At 46.8% G+C, this 27,134-nt stretch overlaps 1 protein-coding gene across 1 annotated transcript in view; it reads left to right on the top strand.

Annotated features, from left to right (window-relative positions):
* The window catches only part of LHFPL4 (LHFPL tetraspan subfamily member 4), a 32,864-nt gene extending 6,468 nt beyond the window's left edge, over nucleotides 1-26,396 (top strand). Inside the window, exons 3-4 of the mRNA XM_019428262.2 lie at nucleotides 19,854-20,090; nucleotides 22,611-26,396. Of these exons, the coding sequence (XP_019283807.1) occupies nucleotides 19,854-20,090; nucleotides 22,611-22,711 (338 nt within the window). The 3' untranslated portion in view covers nucleotides 22,712-26,396. The remainder of the gene's footprint in view (nucleotides 1-19,853; nucleotides 20,091-22,610) is intronic.
* Nucleotides 26,397-27,134: the final 738 nt, after the last annotated feature.

Raw genomic sequence — 27,134 nt, 5'->3', positions numbered from 1 at the left:
GTTGAGAGTCCGAGGGGGCAGAGTAGGGTAGTGGTTTAGAGCAGAGGACTTAGAATTCTCTCTCTGTTCCTTCCCAGACGTGTGGCCCTGTATAAGTGGGTTTCCTCTCTGTCTCAGTTTTCTTTTCTGTAAAAAAGAGATTATTATTATTTTTTAAGATTTTATTTTTAAGTAATCTCTATACCCAGCATGGGGCTAGAACTCAACCCGGGGATCAAGAGTTGAATGTTCCACTGACTGAGCCAGCCAGGTGCCTTGGGGAGATTATTATTGTACTTATCTCAGAAGTGGTAGAAAGAAATAAACACAATGTTGGGTGTAAATCACTGAATGTGTTCCTAGTGTACAACAGGCACTCAATAAATGGTTATGTCATTCCTGTGACATAGTCTGAGTGAAGAGCAGCTTGGGAGGAGCTCTTGCTGCTCAGGTGGGAGAGTTTGGATTGCTGGGATGATCAAAGGCCACGAGAAGTCATTAACAGTCAGCTGAAAAAGGTCTTACAAATCAGCTGTCCCAACTGCCTCATTTTACAGATGAAAAAACCTAGTCACAGAGAGAAGAGACAAGTTCATATCACAGAGTGAGGCTCTTCTTTCCACAGAAGGGAGATGATTCTGACCACAATTCATTCAGTACTCAGTGTCAGGCACTGCCTGGGTGCTGGAGTCACCGCAGGGAATAGGATGTGGGAGGTGGTGTGGGTGCTGGGGAGACTGAAGGTGGGGATGGCAGCAGGGGGTTGGTGATCCTGAGGTGAGCACCTTCCAGCCTTCCCAGCCTTAGAGTGTGTATCCACACTCCTCCCTATTACTTTGGGGTTTGTTTCAGATTTGGTTTGGGATTTTATTCATCCCATATACCTTTGTTTTAATTTTTTTAATGTTTATTTATTTTTGAAAGAGACAGAGACAGAGTGAGAGCAGGGGAGGGGCAGAGAGAGAGGGAGACACAGAATCTGAAGCAAGTTCCAGGCTCTGAGCTGTCAGCACAGAGCCCGATGCGAGGCTCGAACTCATGAACCAAGAGATCATGACCTGAGCTGAAGTCGGATACTTAACCAACTGAGCCACCCAAGCACCCCCAGTACATCTTTGTTGTATGTGTATGTCCCGCTGAGCACATTAGGGGGATTTCTTTCTTCCCCCACTCCATTGTCTTTCTTCCTCCCCCAACTGTCCCTTCCTTCCTTCTTTCCTTTTTTCCACCCTCTCTCCCTACACCTTTCCTTTCTTTCTCACAACAGTCTTTTACTGACAGCCTCCCCTGTGTGTTAAGCCCCATGCTAGGCTCTGGGGATCTGTAGTGAGGGTTTGCTGCCAGGCTGCTCACAGAGTAATGGGAGAGGCAGGAAAGAAGACAGATCATCACTTTGTGCATGACACATGAAATGACTGAGTCAAGCACAGGGTATTCTAGGAGCACAAAGGGGACTTCTGACACAGTTAAGGACAGCCAGGGAAGTCTTCCAAAAAAGTCGCAGCATTTGATAGAGGATAGGGAGGAGGGAGAAGGGCATCCAGGCAGAAGAAACAGTATGATCCTAGGCATGAGGATGGGTAATGGCCTGGTGTGTTTTGGGAACTACCAGCAATTAGGGCAAGGAGTAGTGAGTGTTCAGAAAGGGAAGCTAGATCATGGAGGCTTCTAAGCCATGGTAGGGAGTTTGCAGACTATCTGTTGGCATATAGTTGTTGAAAGTTTTTTGGAGAATAATTAATACATGCACATGATACAAAATTCAAAGGTAAAAAAGGTATACAATCAGACATCAATCTTCCTTCCTGCCCTCATTCCCCAATAATCCTCTCAGAGTTCTCTGGGATAACCCCTATCACCATTTTCTTGAGTATCCTTTCCAAGAAATCTCACAAAATACAAGCAAATACAAACAATTTTTTTTTTTTACAAAAATGGCTTATTAGTTATCTATAGATGTATAACAAATTACTCCAAAACTTAGTTGCTTAAAGTAACCAGTATTATCTCAGTTTCTGTGAGTCACAGGAATGTGGAGCAGCTTAGATGGGCAGTTCTGGTTCAAGGTTGCTCCTGATGTTACAACCAAGACCTCAGTGGGGGCTGTGGTCATCTCAGGTTGACTGGGGCTGGAGGATCCACTTCTACGTACCCTCATGTGTTGGCAGAAGCCCCCAGAATGAGTGATCCGAGAAAGCGGGAGAAAGGAAGAAGCTGTATCGCTTAACCTTTCTTTTTGGCAACAGTTTTATTGTGATATAACTGATACGTCATACAGTTCATCCATAGGAAATGTATAATTCAGTGGTTTTTAGCATATTCATAGAGTTGTATAACCATTACCACAATCAACTTCAGGGTACTGTCAGTACCTCAAGAAGAAGCCTTATACCCTTTAGTTATCACCCCACAAAGCGCCTATCCAACCTCCCCAGCCTTTGAACAACCACTAATTGACTTTCTGTCTCTCTGTATTGGCCTGTTCTTCATATCAATGGGATCTTACATTATGTGGTTTTGGCATCTGGCTTCTTTCACTTAGCATGTTTTCAAGGTTCATTCATGTTATAGCATATATCAGTACTTCATTCCTTTTTATGGCCATAATGTTGCATTGTATGGATAGACCACATTTTGTTTATTCATTCATTAGTTGATTGGCATTTGGGTTGTTGTAACTTTGGGGCTATTATGAAGAATGCTGCTATGAACATTGGTGTACAACTTTTTTGCATGGATGCACGTTTTCATTTCTCTTGGGTATATACTTAGGAGTGGAATTGCTGGCTCAAATGGCAACTCTATATTTAACATTTTGAGGAACTGCCAGATTGTTTTCCAAAGTGGCAGTACTATTGTGTATTCCCACCAGCACTGTATGAGGGTTCTTATTTCTTCATATTCTCATCAACACTTATTATCTGACTGTTTAAGTTATAGCCATCCTACCAGGTGTGAACTGGTATCTCATTGTGGTTTCGATTTGTGTTTCTCTAATTATTCATGGTTTCCTGTGCTTATCGACCACTTGTATTATCTTTTTTGGAGAACTATCTATTCAGATCCACTGTCCATTTCTTAATTGGGTTATTTTTCTTTTTTTATTATTGGGTGGAAAGAGTTCTTTGTATAGTTTAGATATAAGTCCCTTATCAGGTATATGATTTGCAAATGTTTTCTTCCATTCCATGGCTGTCTTTTGTCTCTCTTGATAGTTTCCTTTGAAACACAAAAGTTTTTAATTTGTATAAAATCCAGCTTATCTTATCTTTTTTTCTTGTGGTTCTTGTGCTTTTGGTGTCATAGCTAAGAATCCTTTGCAAATCCAAGGTACAAAAAACTTACCTCTGTGTTTTTACCTAGGAGTTTTATGGTTTCATTCTCCCATTTAGATCTCTGATCCATTTGAGTTAATTTTTATGTATGAGGTAAGGTAAGGAAGGATCCAGCATCCTTTTGCATGTAGCAATCCTGTTGTCCCAGCACCATTTATTGAAAAGATTATTTTTTCTCGAATGCTGTTGGCACCCTTGTCAAAAATCAATTAACCATAGATACATGGGTTCATTTCTGGACTCTATTCTAGTCCATTGATCTATATGTCTGTTCTTCTGCCAGTAGCAGACTGTCCTGATGACTGTTGTTTTGTAGTGACTTTTCAAATCAGGGAGTGTGATTCCTCCAACCATGTTCTTTTTTAAGATTGTTTTGCCCATCACATTGCCTTTTTAAATTAAAAAAAAATTTTTTTTTAAATAAGCTTCATGTCCAGTGCAGAGCCCAATGCAGAGCTTGAACTCACGGCCCTGAGGTCAAGACCTGAGCTGAAATCAAGAGTGGGACACTTAACTGACTAAGCCACCCAGGCACTGCATCACACTGCCTTTTATGTCCTAATCTCAGATATCACATTCCACCGCTTTTACCACACCTGACTGTTAAGATTTTTCCATTTTAGTGTATAAAGAGCTACTTTTAGAAAAATGTTTATTTATTTATTTTGAGAGACGGGGTTGGGAGGGCAGAGAAAGACGGAGAGAGAGAATCCCAAGCAGGCTCCACTCTGTCAGTGCAGAGCCTGATACGGGGCTCAATCTCACAAACTACGAGGTCATGACCTGAGCCAAAATCAAGTCAGATGCTTAACTGACTAAGTCACCCAGGCACCCCTAAAGAGCTACTTTTTCTTAAGAGCTGCATAATATACTCTTGTATAGATGTGCCATCAGTTATTTAATCAATATTTAAGTTGTTTATGATATCTTGCTATAACAATATTTCAGTGGATAATGTTATATATAAACAATTTGATACATACATATAAGGATAAAATAAAGACCTAGAGCAGAATTGCTGGATTAAGTGGTCTGTATATTTATAATTTTGACAGATCCAGCCATAATGCCCTCTGTAGAAGTTGTACAGAGTTACAATCCCAGCAGTAGTGTATAAAAGTACCTGTTACCCCACATCATTGCCAACTGATTGTGTTATCATATATTTTATTTTTTGCCAACCTGATGGGTAAAAAAATACTCTTAAAATTTTTTTTAATGTTTACTTATTTTATTTTTGAGAGAGAGAGAGAGAGCACAAGCAGGGGAGGGGCAAAAAGAGGGAGAGAGAATCCCAAGCAGGCTCCATGCTCAGCGTAGAGCCTGATGCAGGACTTGGTCTCATGAGCCATGAAATCATGACTTGAGCCAAAACCAAGAGTCAGACATTCAACTGACTGAGCCACCCAGGTACCCCCAAAATACTCTCTTATAGTAGTAATTTGCCTTTCTCTTATTATGAATGAAGTAAACACTTTTTATATATATCTTTTCTGTAAACTGTCAGCTTATATATATATTTCTTTTTTAAAACTTTATTTAAAGTTTGTCTTTTTATTTTGAGAGAGAGAGAGCACATGCAAGCAGCAGAGGGGCAGAGAGAGAGGGAGAGAGAGAATCCTAAGCAGAATTCGTGGTGTCAATGCAGAGCCCAAGAGATCATGACCTGAGCCTAAATCATGAGTCGGAGGCTTAACCCACTGAGACACCCAGGTAGTATATATATATATACACACACATACTATATATATATATATATACACTATATATACACTATATATATAGTGTATATATATATATATATTTCTATCAAGTTAGAAATGAATGGTATTTTCTCTCTTTGATATGTAAGAACTTTTTTGGGGGTGCCTGGTTGACTCAGTCAGTAGAGTGTGCAACTCTTGATCTTAGGGTTCTAAGTTCAAGCTCCATGTTGCGTGTAGAGATCACTTAAAAATAAAATGTCAAAAAAAGAGAACTTTTGTATATTAAGAAAGTTAGCTCTTCGTGATAAGAGTTACAAATATTGTTCCCAGTTGATCTTTTTACTTTGTCTATGAATGTTTTCTTTACCGTGAGATTTGTTGTTTTTTTTTTTTTTCAACATAATCATACTGTTGGTTCCATCCTGGGTTTAGTGTGATACCTAGACAGCCTTGAAGTGTTTTGAGCAGGGGAGAAACATATCACATCCGGCTGTGGGTAGAGGGACTGAAGACCATTTGGAGGGGTCCAGAGGACAAGAGCTGAACTATTCTTTTCCTGAAAGCCTCCTATTTGTGTCGTTTTCTTTTCATTCCCATTTTATGTTATTCATCATTACCAACCTTACTTTAATCCCAGAGAAGTTTAATGGTATAATGAGAGCCCTGGACCAGGAGTCTGTGCCTGACACATAGTAGGTGCTTAACAAGTGCCTGTAAATGAATGAATGATGATGTCTGATTGAAGTCCTATTCCACCATCCACTCCTTTGGAGGCAGCATATTCAGTGATTGGACAACCTGAATTTGAATGCTAAATATGGCATTACCAACTAAGTGTCTTTAGGAAGGTTACACAATTTCTGAGTCTTAGTTTTCCTCATCTATAAAATAGGGATAATAATAGTAACTATCTCAAGGGGCTGTTGAAGGGTTGACTGTGAATACTGTATGGACCTGGGCACAAAGGAGACCCTCAGGAACTGTTAGCAATTGTTATTAGCTGGTGTGTGATTTCAGTCAAAACACTTTGGCTCCAACATTCCATTGTCTGTGCTAGAACACAGGGGGAAAGATTGAAAAGTGGGAAGAATTAGAATATAAGCCTGAAGAAGCAGGTAGGGCTGGCTATGGAGAGCTTCCCAAGTTGGGCTAGGACTTTGGGTCCTATCCTTATGTGATGGGCATTCACTTTTAGGCCTGAGAGTCACCAGCACCACATGTGGGTGTAGAAAGATGACTGGGGTGGCTGCTGCAAGGATGGACCAGATGGAGGCTTGATGGGGGCAAGGAGCCCATGGTCCTGGTGAAAGGTGCTGAGGCAGCAGGGAGACAGGAGGAAGAGGACAGGAGACCTATTTAGGAGATCAGTGGCTGTGCTGGAGTGAGGACAAAGCAGGTGGTACAGATGATTCCAGGTTTCCTTCTTGGGTGATTGGATCTCTGGACTGACATTCCCAAACATGCAGGAGGAAGATCGCATCAGTTTGGGAAATGTTGAATTTACAGACCCTATGGGATGTTCAAGAGGAAAAGTCTCACAAGCAATTGGATATTTGGGTCTGGAGCCTAGGGGAGAGATCTCAGGTGGAGACTGAGATGTGAGGCATCCTCAAATGAGTCTGAGGGTGGGTGAAATTACCCCGGGAAGAATGTGCAGGGAAAAGAGGAGAGCCTAGCAGCAGATTGAAAAGAAGCCAGAAATGGAGGCTTGGAGAGAAGAGCCAGAGCAGCTGCTGAGATTAGCAACTGAGACACTGAGAAGGATGGCCTCGAGAAAGGATGCCTGCCTGGAGGAGCCAGAGGGGGACGGAGAAGGGATGGAACCAACTGGGAGGGCCTGGTCCGAACTAGAGGGAGAGGAGACTTTGGACCAAACCCAAGAGAAGATGTGGCGGAGCTGAGCCAGGGCAATGGGGGGTGCATGGGTGGGTGGGTTCAAAGATTATTAAAAGGCCATGTGCTTGGTGCAGTCTGGGCCTGGTGTGGGTGGTGAAGTAAATACTCTTCCCAAATGATTACCCCACAAAGTGATGGGGGTCCATCTCTCTGTAACAGTTTCTGTGACACCAGATACAATTATTGGTCTTCTCATTTAGAAAAATTTTTATTTTAATTTGAGTGTAGTTAACATACAGTACAATACTAGTTTCAGGGGTACAATATAGTGATTCAGCCGTTGCATACATTACTCTGTGCTCATCAAGACAAGTGTGCTCTTAATCCCTTTCACCTATTTCACCCATCCCCCCACCCACTATTATTTGTCTTCTTACTAGTTCCCCTACTACCCTGTAGTGTCCTCAAGATCAGGAACCAGGAGCTGGGGACTGAATTTCAGAGGAAGAAAGTGTCCCAGGAAGAGGGAATGGTCAGTACAAAGGCCTCTATGTGGGGCTGAACCTGACTTGTTTTAAGGGACAGAAAGGAGGCCAGTGAGGCTAGAATTTTAGGGCATGGAAGCTTAATGGCTCCAAGGAAGGTGGGTGAGCCTACCTCAGTGCTTTCTTCTGAGTGCTTCTGGGGAGCTTGCAGAGGGCACTGAGCAGGGGAGTGGCACCTTCTGTTTCTGAAAGTTCACTGTGGATGCTGAGTGGAGAGCAGCTGCTGATGAGATAAGTATGGGAGCTGAGAACTTAGTTAGGAGGCCCCAGTGGTCATCTAGTTAGGAGGGGGTCATGGCAGGTTGGACAGATGGTTGTAGTAGAGGTGGAGAGAAGTCAGATCCTGGATAGTTTTGGAGATCAAGGCAGTCGACCTTGGGAATGGGTTGCATGTGGGGGTGAGGGGAAGGGTGGGGTCAGGTGCCTCCTAGCATCTGGGTGTTGGATGGGAGACGGTGAGCCCAGTTACAGCAGTCCCGAGCCCCAGCATATCGGGCTGATAGAGGCACTAAGGTTGGGCCTCGATCTACACAAATCCAGTGGGTTGGAGCTGACCTGTAGGAACTGACTGTTACAGTCTCGCTTGTCTTGGGGGAGCAGAACCAGTGCTCAGACTTAGGAGCAGGGGCCTGTAGACACCCTCCTTCCCTTGGAGAGTCAGCCTGTCAGAGGTTGTTGCCACTGGTCATGACTGCACCAGGGACTGGGGAAGCAATTCATTGGAGTGCTGGGATCTCAATGCGGATGCAAACTCTTCACTGGGCTCCTCTCAGCTCCAAATGCAGCCTGATCCTTTTCTAAACCTGAAGGAGGGACTCACAGGCAATGCAAGCAGCTGGCCTTGTGTTCTATGCTGGATTGCTGCTCTGTGTTCCTCCCCTTTCCTAAGACCTTTACTGCTTTGTAAAGTCATCACTGTTCTTTGTAGAAAAACTGGGGACTATAGATGAACAAAACTACATCTGTAATCTCACGCTCCCAGAAGCATTCTTTTTTTTTTTTTTACTTTCTATAATTTATTTATTTTTTATAACTTACATCCAAGTTAGTTAGCACATGGTGCAATAATGATTTCAGAAGTAGATTCCTTAAGCCCCTTACCCATTTAGCCCATCCCCCCTCCCACAACCCCTCCAGCAGCCCTCTGTTTGTTCTCTATATTTAAGAGTCTCTTATGTTTTGTCCCCCCTCCCTGTTTTTATATTCTTTTTGCTTCCCTTCCCTTATGTTTATCTGTTTTGTATCTTAAAGTCCTCGTATGAGTGAAGTCATAGGATATTTGTCTTTCTCTAATTTCGCTTAGCATAATACCCTCTAGTTCCATTCACGTAGTTGCAAATGGCAAGATTTCATTCTTTTGATTGCCAAGTAATACTCCATTGTGTGTGTATGTGTGTGTATATATATATATATATATATATATATATATATATATATATCACATCTTCTTTATCCATTCATCCATCGATGGACATTTGGGCTCTTTCCATATTTTGGCTATTGTTGATAGTGCTGCTATAAACATTGGGGGGTCCCTTCGAAACAGCATACCTGTATCCCTTGGATAAATACCTAGTAGTGCAATTCCGGGGTCATAGGGTAGTTCTATTTTTAATTTTTTGAGGAACCTCCATACTGTTTCCCAGAGTGGCTGCACCAGTTTGCATTCCCACCAACGATGCAAAAGAGACACTCTTTCTCCGCATCCTCGCCAACATCTGTTGTTGCCTGAGTTGTTAATGTTAGACATTCTGACAGGTGTGAGGTGGTATCTCAGTGTAGTTTTGATTTGTGTTTCCCAGATGATGAGTGATGTTGAGCATTTTTTCATGTGTCAGTTGGCCGTCTGGATGTCTTCTTTGGAGAAGTGTCTATTCATGTCTTTTGCCCATTTCTTCACTTGATTATTTGTGTTTTGGGTGTTGAGTTGGATAAGTTCTCTATAGATTTTGGATATTAACCCTTTCTCTGATATGTCGTTTGCAAACATCTTCTCCCATTCCATTGGTTGCCTTTTAGTTTTGCTGATTGTTTAGAAGCAGTCATTCTTAACTCCTTGGCCTACACTCATAAGACTATATAGAGTACTCATTATAAGCAGGCTCTGGAGCCAGACTCTCTGGGTTCAGCCTTTTGCTGGCTGGTTTTGCAACTTACCAGTTTTGTGACTTTGGATAACTTAGATAACCTCTCTGTGTCTCAGTGTCCTCCTCTGGGAAAAGAAAATAATAATGCAGATTGTTGTGCAGATTAAATGATCTAAGGTGTGTAAAGTACTATGGTGTCTGCCACGGTAAATTCTATATAACTATTTGCTGTAGCTATGTAACTATTTTTTCCCAAAGTGAAATTATAGTGCATTAATTTCTACAGCCTCTGGAAACCTAACATATCATAAGTATTTTCTGTATCATTAAGTCTTCTTCAATAGCTTCCTGAGCAAATTTATATTAAAGTTTCATAGCTAAGTGGTATTCCAAGTTATGAAAGAGCTATATTCCCATATTGCTGGAAAATAAGTTGCTTCTTTCTTTCTGTTCTTCCTTTATTATTTCTCCCTCTCCTCCTCTTCTCTCTCTTATAGGTAACCACATGATGGACATCCTTGTAGCTAAAACTTAGAGCATATCCATGAGGGTTTTCTTAGGATAAATTCCCAGAAATTGGCAAGCTCAGTCAAAAGGGGTTTAGAGATTTTCATTTTTATGTTTTTGTGACTAACCCATTATTTCTGAGAGTTACATTTGGGCTGTGCATTGCCATTTTTGTTGCTTTCATTATTTCATTGCAAGTGAGTGAGAATCTCTGGCGATAGTCACCTAATAGTAGACAGCTCCTGCCCACCTTATGGCTTCAGTGGGTCACTCTTTCACATGGCTCTGAATCCAAAATGTGCAGCAGGTTGTCAGTACAATGTCTCCCTCCCCTTCCTGTCCTCCAGACACTCAGTTCCCCTCCCTAGAAGTAACCAAGTCTGGGGCGTGAGTTTTCACAGTTCGTGAGATCGAGCTCCGCATCCAGCTCTGTGCTGACAGCGTGGAGCCTACTAGGGATTCTCTCTCTCCCCCTCCCTCTATCTGCCCCTCCTAGACTCATGCTTTCTCTCTCTCTCTCTCTCTCTCAAAATAAATAAACTTAAAAAAAAGTAATCAAGGTTATCAGTGTCTTGTAAACTCTTCCAGAAATATTTATGTCCATGGAAGAACACACACACACACACACACACACACACAACACACACACACACACAGAGTCTTTCCCCACTCCTTAGAGAATGCTAGCATCGTGCCACATACATTGCTCTGGACTTTGTCTTTCACTTAGCACACCCACATGCCATCCCACATCGGCACACCAAGGCTTCCTTTGTCCCTTTCAGGACTACGTGGTGTGCCATTGCACAGATGTGCTCTGTCTAACCTGTGGTTTATTGGTGGGCATTTAGGTTCTTTCTTCTGTTTACTTATGACACATTACATATGTAGCCTTTTTTAAAGTTGGCTTTTATTGAAGTATAACATATTTAGAGAAAAGCACAAAAATCATTACCTCTGCGGCTCAGAGAATTTGCACAAAGTGAACGTGCCTGTGGAAATAGCATACAGACCAGGAACCTGATGCCCCCTTCAGTCACTACCCAAAGGTAATCACTATCCTGAGTTTTCATCCTGGAGGTTAGTTTTGCCTGTTTTTGAACTGTATATGAATGGAATCACACTTTTTCTCAGCCGTATGGCTCTCAGATGTAGCAACTTGATGCTCACAGCATTTGTTCCTCCTCGGGCAAGGTCTTGCTCTGGTGAGAGTCCCCCTCCCCTGCCTTGCAGAGGCGCCCTCTGGCTGTGAGCTGATGAGGTGGGGGGGGGGCAAGCTCTCCAGTGTCTCCTCCTATAGGGGTGCTAATCCCATCATGAGACCTCACCAAACCCTAATCACCTCCAAATACCATCCCACTGGGGGTTAGGGCTTCAACGTATGAATTTTGTAGGGACATAATTCAGTCTATAGCAAGCCTCTGTGGAGTCTGCCTAGGGACAAAAAGCCCTGGGGACATCCTGTCTGACCCCTCAGTAAAGGGTAACAGCTGTGGCATGTCAGGCATGGCGCAGGCAGCTGAGCAAAAACAGAGGCCTCTCGGGAGTGCCCAGCTCAGCGAATGTCCCTTGAGGATGGTGTAACAGTGTTATAATGAAATGCTATTAAAATAGCTAAGCATAAAATGCATCATTAAAAAGCTTTACATAAAGGCACATTTACAGCACAAGCTTTAAAGAAAATAAACACCTGAGTGTATCGTATATTTTCTCTCATTAATTCTTTTTTTTTTTTTTAATTTTTTTTTCAACGTTTTTTATTTATTTTTGGGACAGAGAGAGACAGAGCATGAACAGGGGAGGGGCAGAGAGAGAGGGAGACACAGAATCGGAAACAGGCTCCAGGCTCCGAGCCATCAGCCCAGAGCCTGACGCGGGGCTCGAACTCACAGACCGCGAGATCGTGACCTGGCTGAAGTCGGACGCCTAACCGACTGCGCCACCCAGGCGCCCCATCTCTCTCATTAATTCTTCACTACTTTTGGTCTCACCCAAGTTTAATTCCCAAACTCAAGTATCATTCTTTCCTTTAACTCTCTTTTAGTTTCTTAATTATTTGTTAAAAACTTAAGAGGATTTCATGGTCTGGCATAGATGGATAAGGATTGTCCGTAATAATATAGTTTTTGTTATGTGCAGATGTTAGACACTTTCACCAGTATAGGAAGGCACAGAATGAAGAGTGTCCCCCTCTCCACCCCCCTAGGCCACATCTCTGAGGCATCCATCATTAAAGTACTTCTGTATACTTCTAGAAATGTTTATAGATATGCAAGTTTATATGTGTATTCTTTGAAAAATCAATATTTTTATTCATTCATTTAATCTTTTAAAGTTTGTTTATTTTGAGAAAGTTGGGGGTGGGGTGGGACAGAGAAGGGGAGAGGGAGAGAGAATCCCAAGCAGCAGGCTCCACACTGTCAGTGTAGAGCCTGACGTGGGGCTCGAGCCCATGAACCTCCAGATCATAACCTGAGCTGTAATTGAGTCGGATGCTTAACTGACTGAGCCACTGAGGTGCCCAGATGATGTTTTTAAATTTCACGAGTAATACATGAATATGTTCACTCCGTGAAAAGCTGAAACATTACATAAAGGCTAAAGTCCTCACGCCCTCCCTGCCCAGAGGCCACCACTCTTATAAATTTAATTTCCATTTCCCCTAGATCTTTTTCTGTGCACATACATGTCCATGAGGTAAATATATCATGTCATTTTTGTGTTGCCCCTACTTACTTTCTTCCTCTCTCTCCCTCTCACTCTCTCATGGTAAAATACACATAACATAAAATGTACCATTTTAACCATTTTTTAACTGCACAATTCCTTGGTGTTAAGGACATTCACCATGTCGTGAACCACATCCATCTCTCTCTTCCAGAACTCTTTTTCATCTTGCAAAACTGAATCTCTGTTCCCGTTAAACACTAACCCCCCACACCCCTCCCCCAGCCCCTGGCAACCACCTTCCTACTTTCTGTCTCTGTTAATTTGACTCCTCTAGGGACAGCATATAAGTGGAAGCCTACACAGTATTTGTCTTTCTGTGACTAGTACATTTCACTGAACATAATGTCCTCACGGTTCCTCCATGTTGTAGTGTGTGTCAGAATTTCCTTCCTTTTTAAGGCTGAATAACATCCCACTGTGTGTAGGGACTGCCCCCTGCCTTTTTGAAACAAGAGAGAACATGCCTATGTGTGGCTGTCTACCTGCTAATGTATTGGAGAGGAGAGGTGGTTCAGAGTATGCACCCCAGCTCTACTATCTCTAGCTGTGTGACCTTGGGCACATCACTTAACCTTTTGGGGCCTGTTTCTTCATCTATACGAATGGGGATAACCATTCATAAACATAGAGCAGTTAGAACAGTGCCTGAAACACTATATGCTTGACTTTTTATTTTATTTTATTTTATTTTTATTTTTTTTTAACGTTTATTTATTTAAATTTTTTTTTTAACGTTTATTTATTTTTGGGACAGAGAGAGACAGAGCATGAACAGGGGAGGGGCAGAGAGAGAGGGAGACACAGAATCGGAAGCAGGCTCCAGGCTCTGAGCCATCAGCCCAGAGCCTGATGCGGGGCTCGAACTCACGGACCGCGAGATCGTGACCTGAGCCGAAGTCGGATTCTTAACCGACTGAGCCACCCAGGCGCCCCAATGCTTGACTTTTTAAAATGACAATTGCTAGGGTGCCTGGCTGGCTCAGTGGGTAGAATATGTGACTCTTGATCTCAGGGCTGTGAGTTCCAGCCCCATGTGGGGCATGGAGCCTACTTAAAATTACGTTTCAGCTGTTTGTTGCAGCAGACATCACATGTCAGAAAGCTTCCTGTGTCAGTCCTCACAGATGCTCATTCCTTCTACCTGTTCTACCTTGTAAGAAGGTACATACATCCTTCTTGGGGCGCCTGGGTGGGTTAGTTGGTTCAGCCTCCGACTTTGGCTCAGGTCACAATCTCATAGTTCATGAGTTTGAGCCCCACGTTGGGCTCTGTGCTAACAGCCCAGAACCTGAAGCCTGCTTCCAGTTCTGTGTCTCCCTCTCTCTCTGCCCCTCCACTGCCCACACTCTGTCTCTCTCTCAAAAATAAATAAACACTAAAAAAAAAAAAAAAAAAAAAAAAGGTACATCCTTCTTAAAGCCATAGATGGGATTATACTATACATTGTAATGTGAACCTTGATTTTTAAAATTTCTTAATATATCTTAGAAGGTTTTCCATGACAGTGTATACAATTGTTCTCCACTTATTTTAATAGCTTTGCAGTATTCCATGGCATGGATATACCAGCCTTTATTTAATCAGTTCCCTCTTAATAGACATTGCAGTCCTTTGTTATAAAGATGGCGGTGCAGTGAATATACTCCATACACACCCTCTGTGTACACGCACAAGTTCAGCCATAGGGTACATTTTTGAGTCAGGGATAAGTGCATGTACGATTCTTATAGATACTGCCATGTTGTTCTCCAAGCAGAGTAGATGTCCCACCTTCACACGCTACAAACAATGAGACATACCCCCATTACAGTGATGATGGTGACCACCCAATATACGTTGTGGCCTTAAGAAGTAAATATCACCATCCCTATGATGACACAACGGAGGTTCAGAGAGGTGCAGTGACTTGCCCAAGGACACACAATTAAAAAGCTGTTCTCCCAATACATATATGTGATACAAACTTTAAAAGGAATAACACATTACTATAACAGTTAGGACTAGATTTGGCTGCATGTGATAGGAAAACCCCAAATAATTGTGGTCTAATGACCCAAGGTTCAGTCTCTTATATAAAACAAATGCCCAAGAGTTAGACAGTCCAGAGCTGGTATTGTAGCCCCTGAAGTCAAGAGCTCTTTTTAGAGCTCTGCTTCACCACTCTTGGGTAAGGCCCTTGTCCTCATAGTTGAAGATGGTTGCTAGAGCCCTAGCCATCACCTCTGCATTCCAGGCAGCAGGATGGAGGAATGGGTGACGAAAAAGGGGCAAAGAGCACATTCTAGCAACCTTACAAATCTGTTTATATAAAGTTATTTTCCGTGAAGACACATAGCACATCTGCATGCATTTTTACCTACTCATGTGGCCTAGTCATGTAGCTGCAAAGGTAGCTGGAAGCTTTATTTTTGATGGTCAAGTTCTCAGCAAAAACTGGGGGCTATAATAGTAAGGAAGAGGGATGAACAGATATAGTAGCAAAGTACTGGTCTCTGTCATGATTATGTGTAAAAATTAAGCTAATCACCTTCCACAGGCAGCGACTGTTCACCGTTCTTGACTATCTGGAAAAAGACTTATCTCTTTTGTCCACATTTTTTTTCCACTTCCCCAAGAGTTGCCATGACCTGTCCCCACTTCACCAGGAATAATTTGCATACCTCTTCTCACCTGCCAGTTGATTCTCACAAAAGTGCTATGAAATAAGTGGGGTGGATGTCATGATCCCATTTTACAGATGAAGAAACCAAGGCCCAGAGTGGTAAACCAACTTTGCCTAAAGCAACATAGTGAAGAATGGAGTTCAGCTTCCTTTTGAGGCCATGCAAGGTGGGCAGTGTCTCATGGCTTCAAGGAGAAAGGCTCAGTTTGGTGCTAGTATTTCCTTAATTCCTCACACACTATTAAACCTCTTAAACAGAGAGAGAATGCTCAGAGCATTTGGCAGGCAAAAGTATCCAGCTAGGATCTAAGAACATTGTTTTGGTTTCATTATATTTATAGTTTCCTTCTATTTGTGGCAAATGATCCTGGTTTCCTTTTCTATGATAGTGATATAAAGCTTACTTTTTAAGTAAATGCCTCTAAGTTAAAAAGTGAGGCTATTAAAAGAAAAATGTTAAGTAAAGACCTGTCTGGGTTTAAATACAGATCCCACCACTGACTAGCTCTGTGTCATGAGATATGATACGTGTTTCCTCTGAACCTGTTTTCTCATCTATAAAATGAGGATCATGATTTTCCCTACCTTATAGATTTGTAATAGCATTAAACAAGATCATGGTGTCAGGAGCTCTGCACCCTGGCATGTAGGTAAGCACTCAATGCTCTTTGTTAACATTATTATCATATTATGAATATTCATATTATTAATTTTGTCACAACACTTTCTGGCTGCTTGGAGCAGGGGAAGTCAGTGGACTGAAGGGTAATGGATAGAGATGCCCCATCAGAGGGCCTCTTCCCCATACTAGTGGTTCTCAGCCAGGGACAGGTTGGCCCCCCTCCCACCCCCCCACCCCCCCCCACCCAGGGGACATTTGGCAATATCTGGAGATGTTTTTTATGATGACGGCAGGGGTGGGGTGTGGGGCGGGGGGAGATGTGCCACATCCCACAAGGCACAGGACAGCCCCCCATCATGAAATATTATCAGGTGAAATGTCAAAAATGCTTCCTTTGAGAAGCCCTACCCCACATGGCACCCCACACCTGTGTGTGTGTGATTCAAAGCAGCCGGCTCATTATTTCCAAAAGAGACTCGAACTCAGACTCCAAAGACTTCAGCCTCAGTTTCCTCATTCAGCGCATGGGGATGAAACCTGCCTTACCTGGAGTCATTCTATCTCCTGATGGTTGAAACTCTTTGTCACTTCCTTGTTTTAGGCTGTCCCTAGTGGTCTTTTCCTCTCTTCTCCCAGGTCCAGGGAAGCCATCTGATTGGTTTTTCTCCATTTGCTTGACTTCTGGGTGTTTCCCATTCCCTGAGCAGCCTTGGGCGCCCCATAGCCACCACCTACAACGCTGCAGAACAGAGAAGGCAGAGAGAGTGGGTTAGAGATGGAGAGGTCCACCCCCTCCCTCTCCCAGCATCCTGTTATTCTGGGTCTCCACCCCGAGTGTGCTTCCTTGCAAGCACTCCTTGACATGCATAAGCATTCTGTTTGTGTACTGACTTGATTTTATTTCTTCCACACACCTCTTCTGAAGACCACGCCTCCAGGGGCCCCAGCATCCTGCACAATGTCCGGCACATTACTGGCCCTCGGGATTTACGTGTGCAGTGTTCGAAGGGAGAGCCGGAGAGAGGAAAGGGCCAGGTGCTAGATCCAGAGAAGGAAGAGAAGCGAGAAAAGGATGAGAGAAGAGGAGGGCTGATGAAAGAATGTTAAATGCAGAGAGATCTAACCAGACAAGGGGAGAGGGAGGGTCGAGGCCAACCCTTGAGCGCGATGCAGACATGCCCGAGAGACAGTAGCAGAACAAGAGACAAATGCAGAACAAGAAAGATGAAAGGGTGGACAAGAGAAAGGAATGGGGAGGCACGCGACTGAGAGAGGCACGTGGGCGGTGAGAGCGAGAGCGTGCGGGCGCAGGGCCACGGGAAGGAAAGTCCTTGAGGGCTGAGCGCGGAGCTGCCAAAGGGAGAGGCCCGCCCTGCGAGCCCGGCTGTGCCGCCGGGAGCTCTGGGTGCGGGCGCCGTCTCCATGGAAACGGCGACGCTCTGGGCTGGAGAGGAAATGCGGCCTGTGGGGAGGGGAAACGGAGGGGCTGGGTGGACTTGGCCCATGCCCAGGCTCTTTTCGTCACCCCCAGCCTTTCGCTGAGGAGGCGGGAGCGCGCCTCCTGGGCCGGAGCCCTCAGATACCCAGGGCGCTCCTTCGCTCCCCTTCCCCGACCCCGGCGTTGGAACCTCCTCTCGTCTCCGACAGGGGCCTGGAGGGCCTTGCAAAATATCTGGGATATTTGGGGAGGTGGGCGGATGGACGTTCTCCGTAGGCTCCTCCTCTCCTCCCTCCCAAGCGCTCAGTCCTAGGCCTTCTCTGTATCCAGAACTCCAGTCCCAGGGATTAACCTTCCCACAGCTCCCAAATTTACATCTCCAGCACCGATTTCCCCCTGAGCTTACCTCTCCATTTGGGTAGCCAAAGTGCATCTTCGAACTTGTGGGATTCTTTAGCTCCCCCAAGCTCATTCTCACCCCAGGGCTTCTTGCATTTGCCGTCTCCGTTTGCCAAGAACCCTTTTCGCAGCAGGCAAGCACGGGGAGAGGGGACACAGCCCTAAATGTGTGTGTGGTCACGGTGCTGTGACCTGATGCAGGAGGGGGAGCCCTGCAGGGGGAGCCCTGCATCAGGACGAGGAGCACAACCTAGGGATGTGGGGAATACTGTCGTGTCACAGGAGGACGGAGGAAGGCTACAGGAGGCAAAACCTTAGAGTGAGGGGCCCCGGCTCACTGGTAGACGGGAGTCTGGAACCTAGGGAGCACTTGCTTGAACGATAGGTGAGGGAGACACGTGACAAGGCTGAGGGCGTCCTCCCCACCCTGGGGACTAGATGGGCCTCCGAGACAGTGGGCAGCACTGACCACCACCCTCTCTTTGTCATCACTGTCTTCTAAAACCCAGGTTAAGCACCCCATGGGCCTGGTGTGGAACCTTCAGGTCTCAGACACAGTAACCTTGTTGCTGGTGGGACTGTCGAACACCGAGAGGGCAACATCAAGCCGCAGACACAGTCACAAGTCACAAGGCTAGCTGCTCACACCGCATGGCAGGAGTGGAAGGTCACAGCCCCCAGTTGCTTACTGAGCCTGGTTGCCTCTCTTTGGCTGTGTGGGGCTTGTGCTGTTTGGCTCAGACTTAGGTCCCACCAACTAGGCTGGGCACTGCAAAGAGCCTACCCAGACAGACTATTTGGGTTTGGATTGGCAGAGGTGGGTCACTAAACACTGGTGAGTGGATGCCAAGGTGGGGAACCAGCAGGGGCCTATTTCTGTAGAAGCCTCTTCTTGGCCTCTCCCTGTTTCCCCTCCTCCACCGCCTGAAACTAAGCTCCCTGCTTCCCAATAATTTCCTTATTTATGTGACTATTCTTTTTATCATTATGACTAGCTTTGATGATAGTAATAATAACATTTAACATTTATCTGGGATTTACTATGTCAAGCATTTACATTTGCTGCCTCCTGTAATCTTTGCAATGACTTGGATGCCATCATTAGCCCCATTTTACAGATGAGAAAATAGGCTCACGGGTGAAGGAACTGGCCTAAGTTCCCACATCTAGAAAAGACGTGAGTAAGGATTTGAGCCCCAGCCCTGTAATGTCTTTGCTCTCACGGACCTTTCCCCCGCCTAACTGCAAACTCTGTGAGGCTGGAGTGCAAGCAATGCCCCCATCCCCTGCCCAGTCTAGTGCCTGCACACGCGGGGCCCTCAGTGAGAAAATGCCGGGGACTGAGTGCCTTACACACCTGACTTCCTTTAATCCTCACCACCACCCTGTGCGGTAGTGCTGTTATTTCCATGACACAGACAGAGACAGGTGGCATCCCCAAGGTTGTACACCCAGTAAGTGAAAGAACTTACCCCAGTCTTTTCTTTGAGAGCAGCACTCAACTGCGTGAATGAGAACGTAGGTCCAGCATCTTGAAGGAAAGGGAATGGCGCTCAATAAATGTTTGTTGAATGAATGACAAAAATAAAGAACGAGGAGGATGGGAGGGGGTAAGCATGGTCAGGATGCTAAAGGGAGCTGAAGCAGCTGAGCGTGAGTTACTATTTTCTTGTATTTTCACCAAGGCTTCCTGGAGGAGTTGATTTGATGGGGGCATTATGGGTCCCAGAAAGCTTCTGCTCCCCGAGGCAGGAGGCCATCTCAGACCCTAAAGTTTCTGGAACCCACAGAAGCGGTTAACAGGCTCTTGGGTTGACGGATGGGGGGGGGGGGGTGCGGGGGCAGAGGTGGGGGGATGGAGGTGGGGTAGGGGGTGGCGGGCGGGGGTGGGGGGGCTGCGCAGCCCAGCCTGGAGGGCTGTGGTGGTCCTCTGGCTCTGGGGAGTACTCAACCCCTTCTCTCTTCCTCCCTGACCATGGCGGTGTGCCCGGCCTCGCGTCCCCTCAGCTCTGTGCCTTGTGCTGGGCTGCATGATCTTCCCCGACGGCTGGGACGCCGAGACGATCCGGGACATGTGTGGGGCCAAGACCGGGAAGTACTCCCTGGGGGACTGTTCAGTGCGCTGGGCGTACATCCTGGCCATCATCGGCATCCTCAACGCCCTCATCCTCTCCTTCCTCGCCTTCGTGCTGGGCAACCGGCAAACAGACCTGCTGCAGGAGGAGCTCAAGCAGGAGAACAAAGGCGAGTGCGCTTGGGGCCGGGGGTGGGGCCCAGAGGTGTCACAGAGTACTCAGACAAAACCAGAGCTGGAAAGGGTGCAGGCAGTGAAAGCCATTTGACGTTATTCCTCAAATCCCAACATTTGCATGCCTGTGACCCAGCAGACCCAACCAGGAGTATAAACCCATGAGAAATGTGCTTGGACGGTCTTAGCAGCAGTTTCAAATAGCAAACTACTGAAAACAATGGCCATTGACAGGAGGATGGATAAATAAATGGCGATATATTCATATTATGGAATAGTGCATAATGAATGAATACACTTTAGTTATAAGTAACAGAATGGACACATCCTGGAAACATAATATTGAGAAAGAGAGGGAAAAAAATAGAGTTCCAGAAGATGACAGAATGATATTTTTATGGAGCTCAATAAAAAACCAAGAGACATGAAATAATGTGTGGCTTAATAATAAATATGTTTATGGTAGTACTGTATATATTTTTTTAAGCAAAGAAACAATAAATACAGAAGATAGGATGATGGTTATCTGTGGTTGGGATAGAAGAGGGGAGGCCAGGAGCATGAGATGTGGGTGTGTAGGCATGTACAAATTATTGGCGATCACAGTTCTTTCATGGTGAGCCCACACAGGTGTTTGTATACGTAGTATATTACATATCAACTTTTGTATGTATCAAGTAACACTGAAATACAGCAAAGAAAAAATTGACACATGAGGCCAGAGGCTCAGTGTTAACCACTGTTATCAGATATTTATGCATATATGTACATAACATATGTTATATGTCCCTTTATAAAATATATAGTAGTGTTATGTGCTAATATATCACAGGATAGGCATCATCCTAAACAAATCCCTTGCTTCTTGTGCCCAACCCTAGAGCATATCTGAAAGATCTTTCTTTATCCTTTTATGGAGAACCCTTTATATCCAGTGCTTAGCATTACATCAGATGGAGGAACTGTAATTTCTTAACCATTCTCCTTTTAGGGACTGGTAGGGAGGTTTCCAGGATTTTACCATCACTGACAATGCTAGGCTAGACATCTTTGTGCCTTGTTATATACAATGTTTTCTGGGTGCTTTTTCAGAAGTGGAGTTGCACACTTACAATTGTAATGGCAGTGCCAGATTACTCTCCAAAGAAGGGTTGGTCTTCTGAGCCAGGAGCCTACCCTGCCCCTGGAGCAAGGGGCCGGGGGGCGGGGCGGTGGGGGGTGGGCAGGGATGGCACCAGTGGACAGACACCCGTCTGTCTGCGTGTGCGTTCCCTGCAGTGAGAAATAGGAGTAGTGGTTTTCACAGTCGCACCCTGCATGTTACATTAGCATGTGCTGGGTGTATATTTAGCACTCTCCATTAATTATATTCCTCTCTTGGAGTCTCTCACCTATAAAATGGGGATAATGGCAGTGAGGCTTATTATCTCATCTGGCAGGAGGCAGGTTAGTTTGGTGGTGGAACCCTTGGACTGAAGGCAGACCGTCTGTGTGGGAAGCAGGTTGATCAAAGAAATGGCTTCATGTCCTTGAGCCTTAGTTTCCTGCACTTCATAAAATGAGGGTGGTGGAAATAGTACCACCTTACAGGGCTGTCTTGTGAAGAAGAAAGATTATGTCTATTAAGGGGCACTTGATGAATACTCAGAAAAAACTGTCACTGCTCAAGACTCCCCATCAAGCAGACATCATGGCCACCATTTTACAAATGCGAAAGGTGAGTCCCCAGGGAGGTGCAGTTAACTTGCCCAAGGTCACCGAAGCAGTGCAGCCAGGATTTGAACCCAGGTCCAAATTCAAAGGCCAGACTCTTCCCTGCTGCCTGCTTCCTTTTCGGGGGCCCTCCTGGGCTGCTGGGCTGCTAAAACCTGTCTGTGAGCCTCCTGTCCCTGGAGACCCTGACACTTGGTGGTTTCTGTGCTCTTGGTGTGAGGTCAGGGCCTGCCCTCTGGTGGCAGCTTCCAGAAGTGCATTACTAAGAGCCACCGCCTTTCTGAAGAAGGGGTCTGGGGGTGCAAATGGGTGAGATGGGCCCAGCCAGCGTCCTCTCCTCCTTCCCCAAAGTGCCCTATTCTCAGTGCTAAGAGCGATGTGAACGAGCCCCAGTTTGCCTTCCCTCAGCCTCTGTGGGTCTCCATCCCTCCAGTTCAGTTCTGAGCCAGACCTCTGGGACAAAAGTAAAAAATAAAATAAATTGCCATCATTTCCAGCATTTACTAGGCACTAAACATTGTGAAAAAGCCCTTAGCTATAATTATTTATGTCTTTTTCACCCCTCAGAATCACTCTGTGAAGGCGGCTATTATGACCATTGTATAGATGAGGAAATTGAGACTCAGAGGGGTCAAATGGCTCAAGATCATCCAGCTAGGCAGAGGCCTGGCTGGGATTTCACAGCCTGTGCAGGTCACTTCCCTGCCCAGCTTTGCCCACCCCACCTGAGAAGTGGCTGAGGGGAGCCCCAATGCCCTGGCAGTCTCTGACTTTCTCCAATTCTCTCTCTCTCTCTCTCATAGATTTTGTGGGCTCTACAGTAAGCTCTGTGTTGCGGCCAGGGGGTGATGTCTCCGGATGGGGAGTCCTCCCCTGTCCCGTCGCTCACTCACAGGGACCCTGAGGGCCAGGATCACAGCCCAGGAATTGACCTGTCCTCAGCTTCTCCCGTTGCCTGCCCTCTCATCCCTTCATTCAAGCTCCAGGGGAAGACCCCATCGAGGACTGACTTCTCATCTGCTACCTGCCTGTAGCTCCAGGCTTTCAAGAGATCGGGGCTGGGATGCAGTGTGGGGGAGGGCCTGATTCTGCTCTTCCCTCAACTGACCTAAGGGAGCTGGAGCCCCAGGCCCTTGGGCTTCTCCTTTCCTCCCTAGCCTGGCCTGGGGACCCTGCAAAGTCTCCAGGGGAAGAGACGCCGTGGTTCCAGTTCCCCAGGCCCCCTCAGTCTGGAGGGCTGCTGCCTGGCTGTATCCTTGCCTCCTCTGGTCCCTGCCTCCTGCAGAAACTTATTCAAGACACTGGCCTAGGGTGGACCGGACTTTTTCCTATTTTTTTCTCCTCCAATGATGGTTCCATCATATCATTACAGAGCTCCAGGCGCCACCAGCCTCCCTGGGGCCTCTCTGCCACCCGCTCCAGCCTGTTCTCACCTCTCCCAAAGGAGTCTGAGCTGCACTGAGGGAGAAAGCACAGGGCCTCCCTGTCAATGGCTGACTGGGGCCCTGGGCAGCCCAGAGACTGAGGACAGACAGGCTCTGGAGGCAGTAGGAGGGGGTGCTCGGACTCCTGTCTTGATGGCATCTGATCATGGCAGCTGGGGCTGGAAGGGGCTCAACCTGGGGCTGGCCCGGCCTCCTCTCTGCTGGGGTGTCTCACCAGTGACTGGACCCTTGACCCCAGCCTGTTTTGTACAGCACAGACTTCTTGGCCCTGTTGTCAGGGCTGGGGGTTTGGGAGGGGGGCCCGAGAGTGGGGAATTAGGGGATACATCACCCCTCTGCCCCTTCTCATGCCCCCAGCCCAGGCATCTGCCAAGGGCAGAGACTGTCTTGCCTCTTTGATACTTTTTCTGCATAACTTGAACTTGCAGGTCACCTCTGAACAGGGTACCCCCTGTCCCCATCCCCAGGCCTTGTAACCCTATCCCTACCTCCACTTCCTCCCCTTGCCCACCTCTCGCCTTGCGGTATGCCCAGGGTCTGCAGCCCAATGGGCAGTGCTTGGAGCTGAGGCATGAGTGTGTGTGTGTGTGTGTGTGTGTGTGTGTGTGTGTATGTGTGCGCGCGTGCATATGTGTGACAGAGTGAGTGTATGTGTGCACGCGCGTATGTGTGTGTGTAAGTGTGTGTGGCGGGGGGCAGATGGGGAGTCTTCTCTCTCTTTCCCCTCCTAATGGGGGGGCGTCTCCTTTCCCTTTGGCCGGGAGCAAGTGAGGGAGACTCCAGGTGTTTCTAAACTCCCCTCGCTGCCTGGTGGACCTGGCAGGCAGTAGAGCCATCTGGCCTGGGACATGGACAGCCCCTTTCAGCTCCCAGTTCAGGTGGCAGGTTGGTTTCATCTAGTGTGCCTACTACTGTCTTCAGGTACTGGGAGGAAGTACTGGTCCACTGTGTAGCAGGAGCACGAGGCCTCTGCAGGTTCAGTGGGGAAGCTTGTCATCACTTCCTATCCGGGTCTCAACCAAAGGAGGGGAGAAAAGCAGCGAGTGCCATGTATTTGCCAATCTTGTGTTCATTTCCATAGGACTTGGACCTGAGAGGGTTTCCAAGACAGACCCTAGAAATCCTCTGCCTGAGACCCCCATCTGGACCCTAATTGGAGTCAGATGCTGGGTCCTGGTAGGATTCCTGAAACCTGGAACTTACCAAGTCTTGACCTTCCACCCTCTCCACCGACTCCCCCATCCTGGGCAAACACCTTTCGTCTGGTGCTCTGGCTCCAGCCCCATGCTCCCCTCTCCCGCTCCCCCAGGGCTCTACCTGCAGTGTGGGGCTCTACACCTGGGGCCTGTGCTAAATGGGAGGGTCTGGGGAGCCTCATGGGAGGCAGTGGGGGGCAGAAGTGAGTTCCTTAAAGATCCAAACCAAAGCCCAGTGTTGGCAGGCTACAGGGTGGGTGGGCAGGAGCCAGTATCTGGGAAGGGGGAGAGATGGGAGAGAGCCAGAATGAGAAAGGGGAGAGAAGGGGTGGAGAGGCAGAGAAATGGGGAAAGGAGAGATGAAGAGTGTAGGGGAGAGGGGACCCTGATGCAGAGAGCCTGGAGGTAGTGGGGAGGTGGCCGGGAAGATGGAGAAGGAATAGGGACAGGGAAGGAGGCAAATGGAGAGGTGAGGTGTGGACAGCAGACTGGAGTGCAGGGGGATGGCATGAGGAGGAGAGGAGGGTAAGGGGGGCAGGACAATGAGGAACAGGAGTGGCTGCTGTGTGTGCACTGTGTGCAGGGCCCCTGTTCCCCCAAGGGGACTGCTGGGGGAGTGTGGGGGCAATGGAGCCCTGTTGTGGGAGGGGGGGATGTTAGAACCGCCCCTCAGAGGCTGAGGCTACTGCCCACCTCTTTGGGGCAGGGGCATGACTGGAGTGGGTTAGTGGGAGGGAAGAGGGATGTCAATCCCTTTGAGGTGGGGTCTGAGTGCCTCCAAGTCACCATGCATCCAGCCAGCTGCCACCTTGCTGAGGAAGGGGCTGCCCAGAGATGCACCTAGGAGTGTGGGTGGGGTTAGGAAAGCAGGGTTGGGCAGGTGAAGGAGTGTCAGGGGAACACAGGGAAGGGAAAGAGGTTGGAGTGGGCACCAAACCATAGCCCCATCCCTCAGGCTTCAGCACAGGTGGGAGCAGAGTGAGGAAAATGCTTCAGGCAGGGGCCCCACGTGAGGCTGAAGTACCATCACCCTGTGGCCCAGATGGCTCTCTAGGGGCAAGGAAGCCATCATGGACACGGGGAGGTTTGGGGTTTGCCCTCAGCCAAGGCAGGCAAATTGACTTTTCCCTTTGGGAGGAGATGAATACAGAGATCCCACCTCAGTGTGGCCCCTGGGACTCTTGCTTCTTTAAAGAAGTTGACCTTTGAGTGGCCCATGGAGGCACTCCTCCCCCGAGTTGTGACTGGATGAGAGGGGTCTGGCACTAATAGGTTGTCTTTGCTATGTGGTCTGGGGACTTTCAGAAGAGGCCGAAGCAGCCACAACATGGAGGTGGTTGAGAGCACTGGTTGGTCAAGTCCTTGTGAATCTCTAGGATGTGAAAACTTTCCTGTTTGGGAACCAGTACCCCCTCAGGAAAACATGGTTTTCCTGAGGGGTTGAGGACCATGGGTAGGATTGATTCTTTTCAGGCCTGGACTATCCAAGCTGAGAACTTTTAGACAAGGCTGTAGGGAAATTCCTTGGCCTTCTTGAGATTCCTGCTTGGGCACAGGGAAGTCAGCCTTCTCCAGCTTCCAGTGTGATTGAGACAGGGGAACCCTCTCTTCGGAGAAGCTGGGACCTTCCCAGCACAAGAAACTTGCGCAGATCCCTGCCTGGCTGAGGGCTAGCCTTCGGGTGGGCATGGAGTTTCCTGAGAAGGGAATGAGGGGGATAGTCCTTCCCAGAGCTCTGACCAGCAGATCTCAGGGGCCTGTGCTGTGTGTCATTAGGATAGCTTGGTGTTGTCTACACCCCATTAGTAAGTTCTGTCTGAATGTGTCCTCGCTGTTCATCGTCCAGTTTGGTAACATTTATTTCAGTCCTGACCCCTTCTGCTGCTGCTGGATTTGAGCTTCAGTGCAGGTGGAATGATGTTCAAATAAAGAAACACTTTATATCACCCATGCTGGTTTCTTCTTCTCTGAGTTGGCCCCCAGGGGATCAAGACGGGTGAGATTCTACCCTTTGTACCAGTTGGCTGCATATTAATGGAGCTACACTGTGGCTTAACAAGAGCTTATTTTCCTTTCACATTAAGTCTGGAGATAGCCAGACCATGACCAATATGGCCTGCAGCATTATCAGGAACCCAGGCTCCTTACCTTTCTGTGCTGCCATTTTCAATCCTGGCTTCCAGTTTCAAGGACACCTCATGGCCCAATATGGCTGCTGGAGCTCTAGTCATTTGGCCACATTTCATTTGACGGAGACTTCTAGAAATCCCGTAGGATGGGATGTACCTAGCTGAAATGTAATCCTTTAATGGGCACATGCCACGCCAAATAAAACTGTGGTTCTCTTTCCAAGGAGAAAGGAGACATAGATGGAGCAGGCAGTTAGAAGTCTCTACACAGTGCTGGTTGACTGCATAGGTTTGATTTTGGACTTAGGACTCTGACGAGGGCAAACATGACTCCACCCTTTTCTGCCTGTGTGCCCTGGACGGGTCCCTTTGCCTCTTTCTAAATCCCCACTACATAAATGGAATTGATGACAGTGATCTCAGGGGATTGTAAGGAACAAATGAGGGAACGTGAGTTGCTTCACAGCATCTGGCACATTGTAACATGTCCCATGTGGCAGCTACATTTATTTATAATTTGTGCCCTTGGAAACTGAGTCTTCAATACATTTTGGGCA

This window comes from Panthera pardus, unplaced genomic scaffold (assembly GCF_024362965.1).
Source record: "Panthera pardus isolate Hobbes unplaced genomic scaffold, ASM2436296v1 HiC_scaffold_8, whole genome shotgun sequence".
Lineage (NCBI taxonomy): Eukaryota > Metazoa > Chordata > Mammalia > Carnivora > Felidae > Panthera > Panthera pardus.
Note: the sequence above shows the minus strand (reverse complement) of the source record. Positions and strands in the feature narration are given on the sequence as shown.